At 37.6% G+C, this 14,511-nt stretch overlaps 1 protein-coding gene across 4 annotated transcripts in view; it reads right to left on the reverse strand.

Annotated features, from left to right (window-relative positions):
• The window catches only part of Ttc7 (tetratricopeptide repeat domain 7), a 173,361-nt gene that overhangs the window by 11,965 nt on the left and 146,885 nt on the right, over positions 1 to 14,511 (reverse strand). For all 4 annotated transcript variants that reach the window (XM_068230173.1, XM_068230171.1, XM_068230172.1 and 1 more), the window contains one exon: positions 3,286 to 3,436. In XM_068230173.1, the coding sequence (XP_068086274.1) occupies positions 3,304 to 3,436 (133 nt within the window). In that variant the 3' untranslated portion in view covers positions 3,286 to 3,303. The remainder of the gene's footprint in view (positions 1 to 3,285; positions 3,437 to 14,511) is intronic.

Consider the following 14,511-nt stretch of genomic DNA (forward strand, 5'->3'; position numbering starts at 1 on the left):
CAAAACCTGTTATACTTGACAGCATTAATATGTTCTGTTTAGCGGGTGTTAAAACTTTGGCCAGTTTGTCCTACACAGCTTTTTTCACAATTCATGCATTCCAATCTATAGAGACCTGGTTGGTTGTACATATTGTTCTTATTGATCGACTTGGTGTTGTAAATTATTGCTGAGTAGTTGTTAGTGGTTTTAAAAGCTATGTTTAAATTATGTCTCTTAAATATGTTGGCTGTATGCTAGTATTATTGAATGTGAAGGTAGCATAATTTTTCTTGGAATTGGTTTCTTTGGTTAATGTGGTTTTAGATGGATGTTTAATTTTCTGAATGACTTTATTTATTGACTCATTAGAGTATCCGTTGTGTTTAGCTATTTGATGAATTGTGTCTAGTTCTTTAGTCAGGTTTTCGTCCAATAGGGGAATGTGGTTGAATGCCCTATTAATCATGTTGTAACAGGCCGCTCTTTTATGTGCCTCAGGGTGGGTGGAATTCTTTTATATGGTCTGAGCTGTGCTTGTAGGCTTCCTATAGATTTTATATGTTAGGTGGTTGTCATTTCTGGATTTTCATCATAATAGATGAACGGTTCACTAATGGCAACACCATACTGGAGCAAATCAATAGACTGGATCAGAATATAAAATTCACCATGGAGACTGAGATAGATTGCACTCTTAATTACTTAAGATGTATCAGTCACCAGGCATGACAACCACCTAACATATAACATTCATAGGAAGCCTACAAGCACAGCTAACACCCTAAAGAAGAACTCCACCCATCCTGAGGCACATAAAAGCCTGGCCTATTACAACATGATTAATAGGGCATTCAACCACATTCCCCTATTGGACGAAAACCTGACTAAAGAACTAGACACAATTCATCAAATAGCTAAACACAACGGATACTCTAATGAGTCAATAAATAAGGTCATTCAGAAAATTAAACATCCATCTAAAACCACATTAACCAAAGAAACCAATTCCAAGAAAAATTATGCAACCTTCACATTCAATAATACTAGCATACAGCCAACATATTTAAGAGACATAATTTAAACATAGCTTTTAAAACCACTAACAACTACTCAGCAATAATTTACAACACCAAGTCGATCAATAAGAACAATATGTACAACCAACCAGGTCTCTATAGATTGGAATGCATGAATTGTGAAAAAAGCTGTGTAGGACAAACTGGCCAAAGTTTTAACACCCGCTAAACAGAACATATTAATGCTGTCAAGTATAACAGGTTTTGATGATGATGGTGGTGGTAGTGGTGGTGGTGGTGGTGGTGGTGGTGGTGGTGGTGGTGGTGGTGGTGATGATGATGCTTGTTGTTTAAAGGGGCCTAACATCTAAGTCATCGGCCCCTATAACAGGTTTTCTTCCTTTGGACAATATATAGTGGATTGTTGACATAAGTTTTCCAACATTGAAAAAGACATGGCTATCCTAAAAATAGCCCCTAAAGGCACTTTACTCAATATTACCACAGGATTTCTGTATACATATGGACCAATACTTTAATCCAATTCACAACTTAAATGAACGAACCGATAAAACAATTCTTTATGACACAATCACTCGATTACTCCAAAACCATTACCTAAGGAATAAACAACAACAAAAACATTCAACGTGTCCCCCACAAGACACAGCCCCTCCCTCTCCCCACCTCGACTACTCCCAGCGCTATCCCTCGCCACACGAGGAGCAGTGCTCTATGTGCTTCCAGCAGGGCGACAGCATCTAGCCTTTCCAACTGAGCGAGTAAACTAATACACACAGCTCCCACTTTGTATCACACAGAACAGATGTTCTCTCAAATGCAATCTCTCTCTTTTCAATTTAGATTCCACAACTACTATCCCATAGATGATTCCACCTACTCCAATGTATAATAAATAACAAGTAAACCTTTCCTAAAAGAACACATCATCAATCTTCACAAGCAAATTTGAAGATTAGTCAATCTTTTACCTGACATTAAGACAGCCCCGCTAGCACAAAAAGCAACACACTTCAGCACTATATTTGACAAGCCCACACCTCACCAGAATAAGTGTCACACAAGATACAAAGTGTCTAACAAAACACCAGGACTTTTAAGCGCACCTCAATTATGAAGAAGACAGAACTACAACAGGTGTAATGGGTGCTATAAGGGACCTAAGGACACATTTTAAATTTCATTGATTTTAACTTGTTATTAATGTTGTTCATCATGCTTTTTAATCACATTCTTAAATTAAGTAAAGCCCAATGATATGTACAAGTTGTTTTATCTCACGTTCTTAAGACCGCTGAGGATGATTTATACAGATCAAAACCGGTATGGCTAATAGTGTATTTTTAAGTAGAAACACATCATACTTTTAATAAGCAGTATTGATAAGGTGGAATTATCCCCATTTTATAATTGATCTTTTGATGCTCAACCATTGTTTCACATATACTCGGAGTATGTTGTTGATAGCTTATACTCCGTACGGCTCTACTTCTAAATCGACGTTTTGGCAGATTTTGGCTCCGTCTGGTGATTATGCATGATTATCCCAATCTGCCATTCATATTGATTTATATCGGCAGAGCACGATCTCGAAACCCAGTTGCCAACTCTAATATTTACATTCGCCACGTGGTTAACCTATCTCTCGCTCAGCATGTATGGTATTTGGTACGCTTCGTGATCTTTTGCATGTTCCTTCAGTAATTAGTGTTGTTTTTCATATTGTTGGAGGGTTCTAGTGACTGAGATCAGTGGAGTGCTCCCTTTGTAGGCCATAACCTCCTTTCTGTGTCAGCCATTAGCAGCGAGTGATGTTTTATTTCCTCATTCTCTTTTATTCTTAATAATATATTCTCTTATTAGTGTCAGATGTTGTTAGTAAGTGTAGTTTTTGTGAATTTGTTTTCAATCCATGTTCATTAGTTTTTCTGAGTACAGTATTACATTTTACAAGGGCTGTTTACCGCGGTCGTATTGCATCAGCTGTTCTCGCGGGCGTAGCGCGCTGGCAACAGAGGAGAGGCGATGCTCGTTTGTTTTGCGAAACTTCAATTTAGCAGTAAGGCCGTGAAGAGTATAGGCAGTGTAAGCCAAGAGTGTGTTTGGATGGTCTTTTTTTAATAAATGTTCTCAACGGTGAAAACCAGATCCAAATCCAGTTGGTCATCATTAGTTTAGTACACACAGACACACACACCTATCAGGGACTTTTAGTTTTAAATACGGTTATTTTGTTTACATGATTAACATGGTGGTGACAACTTACGTTGCTTGCAACAATGGCTCAGTCAAATGTCAAGGGGATGGACGAGTATGGAAGGATGGGGCTGCACGTTTCCACTTCAAGAGCAGTTGCCATGCAGTCACTTGCTGAATCAAATTCACCGAGCGATTCCAACACCCTGCCAAGGTTGTACCTGCAAAAGAAAAGTCATTATAGCACTTTGGTCAAGAACTGACAAGACCAATGATAAAAAGCCTTTGATATATTAAGTTGGAAACTATGATTAAAGTTTCATTAAATTTCTCGACAAGAATCAGGTGTAATAGTGGCTATTCACATAAGAATCCTATTCGTTTTCTAGATTGGTACACTCTGAGAGCTTCACCTTTCCAACTAGTAATTAAGACATGCTAGAATATTTATCAAGTACGGTATGTATGAAATTCAACGATGGTTACCCCTAGTCAAGCTTGAGAAACCATGTGATTCTACTTAAGTTAGTCTAGTACTTGTACTTTGGAGTTCTGTAGCTCTTGAGATATGGCATAAGAGGGGGACAACATTAGAGGGTGGAAAATGTCATGCTTGTATTTTCACGTTTACCCTTTTCCTATTGCTGCTTCTTCCCCAGCAATGGGAAGTACAACAACAACAGTAGCTGGACTGATTTCCAGTTACCTGGGAAAAACTTTACTCAATTACAATTTACTTTTCTGAGACAGAGAGTGGGTGTGTATATCTGTCCAAATCTCATCCAATTTATCCACGGTGTCGTGTATGAAACAGAGATGAACCTTCGTAGCAAGTTTTTGCAATGAGATGCCATTCCTGATGTCAAAATCATCAGAGGAATTAATGTGATTGACTGAATGATGTGATATATGATAGTAAGAAGAGAGAGGATGAAAACCAATGCCGGCACATAGCCTACTCCTGTCGAATAGTACCGAGGGGTCTGCACAAGGCTTAATGGACAAATTATCAACAGTATCATATGCTCTCCATATGAACACTATGGGAATATTTAGAAATGGATCCAGACTTTTGGCATGCAAAATAATGATTAGAAATTGTACCTGTACTACTTTTTAAAATTTTTGCTTTACGTTACACCAACACAGATAGGTTTTACGGCGACCATGGGATAGAAGAGAGCTAGGAGTGGGAAGGAAGCAGCTGTGGCCTTAATTAAGGTACGGCCCCAGCATTTGCCTGGTGTGAAAATGGGGAAACCACGGAAAACCATTTTCAGGGCTGCAGACAGTGGGGGTCAAACCCATCTCCTGGATGCAAGCTCACAGCTGCGCACCCCTAACTGCATGGCCAACTCGCCTGGTACCTGTACTACTATACAGACAAATGTGTTCCACCTATCAATACTTTATTATTTATTATAAACGGATTTACATCAGTACCGCTTTCGGCCTTCCACGGCCACCATCAGCTGGTATATTACAATACTGTAGCCATTAGACATATGTCACAAAGATGTTATTATGATTAGATCATCTGGATGTCTAATGGGGTTAAAAGTAAAATATATTGTAGTAATGTTTGGTCTATGTGGGGTTAAAATAGTATCTATGATCAATGTGGCAGTGAAGGCTACAGTATATTAAAACTTATTGAGTATACATTCGACATATTGAGCACATTAAACATATTAAAATACATAAAGCACAGCACTAAAATATAAGGTACATGTATGTTAAAACACTTGTTAAAATTTTGAGAGTTCATGTTGTGTGGAGTTCCTTCTTCAAGCTTCCTTATAGTTCTTGCACTTCTATGTCTATGTTAATTTTGTTGCGTGAAGTGATCTTCGAGAATATTCTATTTGGCTGATATATGTCATGTTAATTCGTGGTGAAAACCCTTGTCGTAAAAATGTATCAAGTACTGTTGTGATTCAACCGTTGATATACTTCAAGTTTTGTGACAGACTGCAAAGTCTTGAGTTTTAAAAATTTTGATTAAAGGAGCTGTTGGTAGCAACACCTCTCTCGTCTGTATTTGTGTTGTAGATATTGCTGTTATCTGTGAAGATAAGCTAGTATAAGTATAGTGTGCGTATGAAGGAATGCCTGAGGTGTGTATGGGAGTGTAAAGGGTACTTACTGTTGTTGTGGAGGTCGTGTAGCGTTGTGTTTTGAAGCTTGCTGTGTTCTACTGTGAGTGCGTCTGGGACTTCTGTTCGCTGTGGAGAGGGATATAGGTGGAGGGGAAGGAGGAAAGGCTATTGTGGGGGGTAGGAGTGAGGTTAGGCATGTGATTCGTCGGTCTTTTGGGGCGCGCTATGTTCTGTTTGTTTACTATTTTGAGATAGTCATTTTTTAATGCAGGAATGGCTTTATCAAAGATGATGCAGTTTTTTATGTTTTTTTTTTGCTAGTGGCTTTACGTCGCACTGACACAGATAGGTTCTATGGCAACGATGGGATAGGAAAGGCCTAGGAGTTGGAAGGAAGCGGCCGTGTCCTTAATTAAGGTACAACTCTAGCATTTGCCTTGTGTGAAAATGGAAAACCACAGAAAACCATCTTCAGGGCTGCCCGCTATCTCCCGGATGCAAGCTCACAGCCGCGCGCCTCTAACCGCACGGTGATGCTGGTTTTCTCTGTAATGTCATCAATATTGGGATTGGGATTGGCGTATTGGTCCAGGGAAATATAGAAATCTTTGGTTATGTTGAGCAGGGGGCCCTTAGAGTTAATGTTTAATATCGTCATATCATTATAGATGTCTGTGAAACTATGCTTAATTTCTTCTACAAGCTGGCCTATTGATGAAAAATGGATGTGTTTTACTGCGTTTATATGTTTATTGTAGCAGATGGCGAAGTTTCTGCCTGTGTGTCCAATATAACTTGTGTCACACTTGTTGCATTTGATACGGTCACCTGATTGGTTATATTTGTTGTTATTGTTGACTGTCCTGGTGTTGTGTATGGTGTTGTGTGTGGTTTTGAATGTTATTTTCAGGTTATGCTTCTTGAAAATATTAGTTATAGTGTATATATGGGTATTGTTGAAGGTAAATAAGGCATAATCTTTCTTGGGTTTGACTGTTTTTGTTTATTTGGTTTTAGGTTGGGATTTTATTTTGTGGATGATTTTGTTGACTATTTCTTTGCTGTATCCGTTATGTTTGGCTATGTTGTGGATTAATTTTAATTCGTTATTTAGATCTTCCATTGTCATTGGAATATTAAGGCTCTATATACCATGCTATAATAGGCTGCTCTTTTATGTGTGTTAGGATGAATAGAATCTATTTTTAATGGTATTTAAGGTGTGAGTGGGTTTCCTATAGATTTGTAAGATAAGTGGTTGTCATGTCCGGTTATTGTCAAGTCTAAATAATTTAAGGTACGGTTATTTTCAGTCTCTTTGGTGAATTTAATTTGGGGATCCAATGTGTTAAGTTTATCTAGTATAGTCTGCATCAGTGGATCTATTATCTCTGATTACAAAGATGTCATCAACGAATCTGCACCAAAAATATATATTATCTATTTTATTGATTGACGTGTGTTCTAGGTAGTCTCTGTCAGTTTCTGGTAATATTCCAGAGGCAGGAGATCCCATAGGTAGGCCTTGTTGCTGGTATATATTGTATCATGAAATCTGAAGCAGTTATTGTTTATGGCAAATTCAAGTAAATTCATGAATTCATCTATTTCTAAGGTGCTCAAGTTGCTGTGGTTTTTTAAATTGGATTCTATTATTTTGATTGTTTGTTTGATAGGAATGTTAGGGTACATGTTTTTTATATCAAATGAAGCAGGGGTATGGTGTTGTTCGATCTTTAGTTCTTTGGTTCTGTTGAAAAAATCTATTCAGTTTTGTATTGTTTTGTTTGCTAAAAATTAATAATGCTTTTTCAGAATTTTCTGAATGAATTGCAACAGTTTATAGGTTGGACTGGCTCTATAGTTTATGATCGGTCTCATGGGTACATTTTCTTTGTGTATTTTAGGCTAGGCTTTTGCGGTTGGTAATTGAGGGTTCATTGTTGTAAGTTTAGCAGATTCTGTTTCGGTGAGAAGAAAGTGTGTGTTCTTGAGTAGATTTTTTAAATTCCTCTGTATGTTATTGGTTGGATATCAGCGGTTGATTGAAAAAGTGTTGTCTTGGAAACATTCTTTAGTCTTTGTTATGTATTCATTCTTATCCATAATGACCGTAGTGTTGTCTTTGTCGGCTTTTGTTATTAGAAGATTGTCCTGTTTTATTTTGTTTTTGAGTTTGTTTAGGTGTGGTTTATTGATGGTATTGATATTTAGGTTATTATTATGAATGTTATTGATGCATTGCAGGATCTTTTTACTGATTTCGTGTCTAACTTCATCTCGTATGTCATATGGGATTTTCTGTAAGGCAAGTTCTGTTTCGGTAACGGTAGTTATGATATTCTGATAGGATGATGCGTTACCCCAGTTGTGTTTGGGTCCCTTGCTCAACATAGCCGTCTATATATCGTCAAATGCGGTTTGTGTGAGATTTTTTATGGGTGGGTGGAATTTGTGTTGGGAATTCTTGTTGAAATGGAAAAGATCTTTGTGTTAGATTACGGTTGGTGGTTTTGATTTGCTTTGTTGTTTCAGTGTTTCCAGTTTCTTGTTTAGTGTGTTTTGTTTCTTTATGGCTAAATCTTCTATTTTATCTTTAGAAATGTGTTGAATGTAATTCCAGTAGCTGTGTGGGAGTTCATGGGATGCTTTAAGATGTGTTGAGTAAAGTTCATTATTGAGGTGTTGTTTCTTGCGATATAGGATAAAAAATCTCACATAAACCGCATTTGACGATATAGAGGCGGCTATGTTGAGCAAGGAACCCAAACACAACTGGGGTAACGCATCATCCTATTAGAATATCATAACTACCGTTACCGAAACAGAACTTGCCTTACAGAAAATCCCATATGACATACGAGATGAAGTTAGACACGAAATCAGTAAAAAGATCCCGCAATGCATCAAAACATTCATAATAATAACCTAAATATCAATACCACCAATAAATCACACCTAAACAAACTCAAAAACAAAATAAAACAGGACAATCTACTAATAACAAAAGCCGACAAAGGCAACACTACGGTCATTATGGATAAGAATGAATACATAACAAAGACTAAAGAATGTTTCCAAGACAACACTTTTTCAATCAACCGCTGATATCCAACCAATAACATACAGAGGAATTTAAAAAATCTACTCAAGAACACACACTTTCTTCTCACCGAAACAGAATCTGCTGAACTTATAACAATGAACCCTCAATTACCAACCGCAAAAGCCTAGCCTAAAATACACAAAGAAAATGTACCCATGAGACCGATCATAAACTATAGAGCCAGTCCAACCTATAAACTGTTGCAAATCATTCAAAAAATTCTGAAAGAGCATTATTCACTTTTAGCAAACAAAACGATACAAAACTGAATAGATTTTTTCAACAGAACCAAAGAACTAAAGATGGAACAACACTATACCCTTGCTTCATTCGATATAAAAAACATGTACCCTAACATTCCTATCAAACAAACAATCAAAATAGAATCCAATTTAAAAAACCACAGCAACTTGAGCACCTTAGAAATAGATGAATTCATGAATTTACTTGAATTTGCCATAAACAATAACTGCTTCAGATTTCATGATACAATATATACCAGCAACAAGGCCTACCTATGGGATCTCCTGTCTCTGGAATATTAGCAGAAATTTACATAGACTACTTAGAACACACGTCAATCAATAAAATAGATAATATATCTTTTTGGTGCAGATTTGTTGACGACATTTTTGCAATCATAGATAATAGATCCACTGATGCAGATACTATACTAGATAAACTTGACACATTGGACCCCCAAATTAAATTCACCAAAGAGACTGAATATAACCGTACTTTAAATTATTTAGACTTGACAATAACCAGACACGACAACCACTTATCTTACAAAATCTACAGGAAACACACACACACACACACACACCTTAAGTACCATAAAAATTGATTCTATTCATCCTAACACACATAAAAGAGCAGCCTATTATGGCATGGTATATAGAGCCTTGCCGGCCCCGTGGTGTAGGGGTAGCATGCCTACCTCTTACCCGGAGGCCTCGGGTTCGATTCCCGGCCAGGACAGGGATTTTTACCTGGACCTGAGGGCTGGTTCGAGGTCCACTCAGCCTACGTGATTAGAATTGAGGAGCTATCTGACGGTGAGATAGTGGCCCCGGTCTAGAAAGCCAAGAATAACGGCCGAGAGGATTCATCATGCTGACCACACGACACCTCATAATCTGCAGGCCTTTGGGCTGAGCAGCGGTCGCTGGTAGGCCAAGGCCCTTCAAGGGCTGTAGTGCGATGGGGTTTGGTTTTTTTAATATAGAGCCTTTAATATTCCAATGACAATAGAAGATCTAAATAATGAATTAAAATTAATCCACAACATAGCCAAATATAACGGATACAGCAAAGAAATGGTCAACAAAATCATCCACAAAATAAAATCCCAACCTAAAACCAAATTAACAAAAATAGTCAAACACAAGAAAGATTATGCCTTATTTAGCTTCAACAATACCCACATATACACTATAACTAATATTTTCAAAAAGTGTAACCTGAAAATAGCATTCAAAACCACACACAACAGCACCAACACCATACACAACACCAGGACAGTCAACAATAACAATAAATATAACCAATCAGGTGTTTACCGTATGAAATGCAACAAGTGTGACACAAGTTATATTGGACACACAGGCAGAAACTTCGCCATCCGCTACAATAAACATATAAATGCAGTAAAACACATCCATTTTTCATCAATAGGCCAGTATGTAGAAGAATTTAAGCATAGTTTCACAGACATCAATATTGATATGATAATATTAAAAATGAACTCTAAGGGCCCCCTGCTCAATATAACCGAAAATTTCTATATTTCCCTGGACCAATACGCCAATCCCAATATTAATGACATTACAGAGAAAACCAGCATCACCGGGCAAGTTGGCCGTGTGGTTAGAGGTACGCGGCTGTGAGCTTGCATCTGGGAGATAGCGGGTTCAAATCCCACTGTCGGGAGCCCTGAAGATAGTTTTCCGTGGTTTTCCATTTTCACACCAGGCAAATGCTAGGGTTGTACCTTAATTAAGGCCACGGCCGCTTCCTTCCAACTCCTAGGCCTTTCCTATCCCAGCATCGCCATAAGACCGATCTGTGTCGGTGCGACGTAAAGCCACTAGCAAAAAAACAACAAAAAAACCACCAGCATCATCTTTGATAAAGCCATTCCTGCAATAAAAAAATGACTATCTCAAAATAGTAAACAAACAGAACATAGCACGCCCCAAAACACCAACGAATCACAAGCCTAACCCCACCCCTACCCCCGCAATAGCCACTCCTCCTACCCCTCCACCTATATCCCTCTCCACAGGTAACATAAGTCCCAGATGCACTCGCAGTAGTACACAGCAAGCTTCAAAACACAACGCTACACGACCACAACAACAACAACAACAACAACAACAACAACAACAACAACAACAAGTACCCTTTTCACCTCCATACACACCTAAGGCATTCCTTTATACGCACACTATACTTATACTAGCTTATCTTTACAGATAACAGCAATATCTACAACACGAATACAGACGAGAGAGGTGTTTCTACCAACAGCTCCTTTAATAAAAATTTTTAAAACTCAAGACTTCGCAGTCTGTCACAAAACTTACTGAAGTTAATCAACGGTTGAACGGTTGAATCACAACAGTACTTGATAAATTTTTACGACAAGGGTTTTCACCACGAACTAACATGACATATATCAGGCAAATAGAATATTCTCATGCAACAAAATTAACATATACATACAAGTGCAAGAACTATAAGGAAGCTTGAAGAAGGAACTCCACACAACACGAACTCTCAAAATTTTAATAAGTGTTTTAACATACATGTACCTTATATTTTAGTGTGTTTAAAATTGTCAAGTGTTTTATACTGTGCTTTGTGTATTTTAATATGTTTAATGTGCTCAATATGTCCAATGTATACTCAATAAGTTTTAGTTTACTGTAGCCTTCATGGCCACATTAATCATAGATACTATTTTAACCCCACATAGACAAAACATTACTACAATATATTTTACTTTTAACCCCATTGGACATCTAGATGATCTAATCATAATAACATCTCTGTGACATATGTCTAATGGCTACAATATTGTAATATACCAGCTGATGATGGCCGTGGAAGGCCGAAAGCGGTACTGACGTAAATCCGTTTATAATAAATAATAAAGTATTGATAGGTGGAACACATTTCTTGTCTATATAGTGCATCCAATCATACGGAAAATGAAACTTATAAATAATAATACCTCTACTACTGGTCAAGCTTGAGAAACCATACGATTCTATTTATGTTAGTTTAGTACTTGTGCTTTGGAATTCCCTAACTCTTGAGATGTGCAATAAGAGGAGGACAATATCCGAAGGTGGAAGAAGTCATATTTATGTTTTCACGTTTGTTTGACTATTCCCCCCCTTGACTAATGGGACTTGAACCGGTGTCAGACCATACAGGTCTTGACAATCATGGCCATTGGGCAGGCTACATTTTCTACAAGTAATCAGTGTAATTACAATTACTTCAAAGAATGTCAGAAAAGTTCAGATGCTGTATGAGAACTGTACCAGCTGTGTGCGATTGGGTGACGGACATTCATCCTGGTTCAAGACCAAACGGGGAGTCCAGCAAGGCAGTCCACAATCCCCATTATTGTTTATCACCATCATGGATGACATAATGAAGAACATCAAGAAAACCTCTGGTGAACTAAATGCAATGGCCTTTGCTGAAGATGTTATGATCTGGGGAGAAACTGAGGAACAAGTACGGTCGAGACTCAATGAATGGAAGGTTAAGTTCCAGGAGTTCAATCTCAAGATAAGCACACTGAAAACAGTAGTGATGGCAATAAACAGAGAGGGACGACCAGCGAACATCATGCTATGAAACCATCCACTAGAAAGTGTGGAAAGCTTTACATATCTCGGCAGTGTAATATCTCGGGATACAGTAGCCATAAAGGAGGTGGGGTGTGGCAAATAGAGTGCAGAAGAGCTCTCACTTTTACCAGCAAGTACGAACACTCCTCTGGCATGCCAAAGTACCAACAAAATCAAAGCTGATGATGTTCCATCAGTACTTCATACCAATCTTAATGTATGGTATCGAAACCTGCATCCTCACTAAGAAAGACTCATCAAGGTTGCAGGCATCCGAGATGAAGTTCCTTAGGTCCACAATTCAAAAAACCAAACTGGACAAGTTGAGGAATGGAGACATGTGGCAGGGAAACAGATGGTGGGAAGATCAAGAACCCACTGGATGGACATCGTAAAGATGGACATTGCAGATCAGGGAAGGACACTGGAGGAAGTCATTAACATCAGAACGTATCTCAATAAAACAGAATGGAAGAGGCTCGCCAGCAGTACCCGGGAAAGTGGAACTGTTAAATGATGATTATGATGATGATGAATGTCAGTCATAAGGAAATCACTGATATGCTGACATGTCTTATGGCCAGGGGTCATCTGAAACTAGTGATACATACTGTGTGACCCACCCAATGTTACCTAGCAACCGTGCAGGCTCTGATGTGAAGTACTGATGGATGGCCATGACTTCTATCAGAGAGGCCACATCTTATCACACTCTAGAGAACTGATTATATCATTCGTGGTAGTTTCATACGCCCTAAGACAGTTTTCCCCTTTCGATGTACTGAATCCTACACTTGTAGACTCAAAATCCCATGCAGATATATCTCGAAGACAATTCGTTAGATGCAAATAAACTGGCCATTATCAATTTGAGTTTCACTTATTCAAAGACATTTATGATCATTTGAGATTCTCAAGGGAAAATATGATGCCAGTCTTTTTTCCACACGGAGCTGGTACAAAAATGAAATTCACAAAAAAAAACAAGTCCTACATTTTGTATTTTTTAGCATAGAGACATCGAAGTGGCTATTGTCGCTACATGAGACTTCGCATTAGAATTTTCAAAATGATTTTTTTCCTCTCAATTTTATAGTTAGCGGCCAGTCCTGCCACAAAATAAAGTCTACCATGTAACTTTCCAATATGTTATCGGCCTTTTCATATTTTATGCAGTTTTGAATGATTTAAGGGATGCTTAATGAGCATTTAGTGAATTATATAATTTAATGGAGTTTCAACTGTTTGTTTTCTTGATATGAGATTTAATTTATTATAGTGAAGACCGGGGAATCTTTTCGCTGGGTTTGAACATTGAGGTTTCTTTAATGTTATGTTCTGGTGACATCATTGGCTTTTGCGCAACTGTAACTTTTTAATATTATTATCGTATCTCAAACTGTTTTGGAAATATTTTAACGGATGTGTGTGATCGTTGGGGTTATTGCACTTGGCTTTCTTTTTGCCTCCTCTATGTTTAAAGCTTTTCTGTTATTTTCGATGTGTAATATTCTAAGACCTGTGCTGATGTCTGTGAAGCGGTGGGCATTGACATATCTGTGTTTGCAGAAGACTGAGTGTCTTATGTCTAATTGCGTTTTTGTGTTCTTTGTACCTTGTGTGGAAAATACATTTTGTTTGGCCGACGTATGTGGCATTACAATTTGGTTCTTGGCATTTGAGTTCATACATTCCTGACATGGAGAAAGTTTTTAAAAAAAAATTCAATTGCATTTACTAGTTTGTTTTTGTAATGTGTTTGATCAGAATGCCATTCTAAAACCTTGCTTTCTAATGTGTTAGCTATATACGAGTTTTTATTCATGACACTGAGAACAAATTCCCAATGCTAAGAGCACTTCCAGAATACACAAAAGATACATGTCCCATTAGACCAATAATATATATATTTTTAACTACCAAGTGACGATGCAAACAAACTTCTCAACAAAATGCTAAAAGATACGATAATCAATCAGAAATGACTGGTCGATTAAAAACCATTAGAACTAACGTAAGAACTAAATAAACTGAAAATAACAGCACAAGAATGATATCTTTTGATACAACCAACATGTACGCTACCACACCAATAGAAGAGCCGATTAAAATTATAGAAAACATCTAAACTAAAAGCAATTCAATACGGCAAATAGAAGAAATAATCTAATCTGTTAAAAACGACCTTAAACCAAACTACGTTCATGTTGAACAACAACCTA

The sequence above is a fragment of the Anabrus simplex genome, chromosome 13 (assembly GCF_040414725.1).
Source record: "Anabrus simplex isolate iqAnaSimp1 chromosome 13, ASM4041472v1, whole genome shotgun sequence".
In the NCBI taxonomy this organism is placed as follows: domain Eukaryota; kingdom Metazoa; phylum Arthropoda; class Insecta; order Orthoptera; family Tettigoniidae; genus Anabrus; species Anabrus simplex.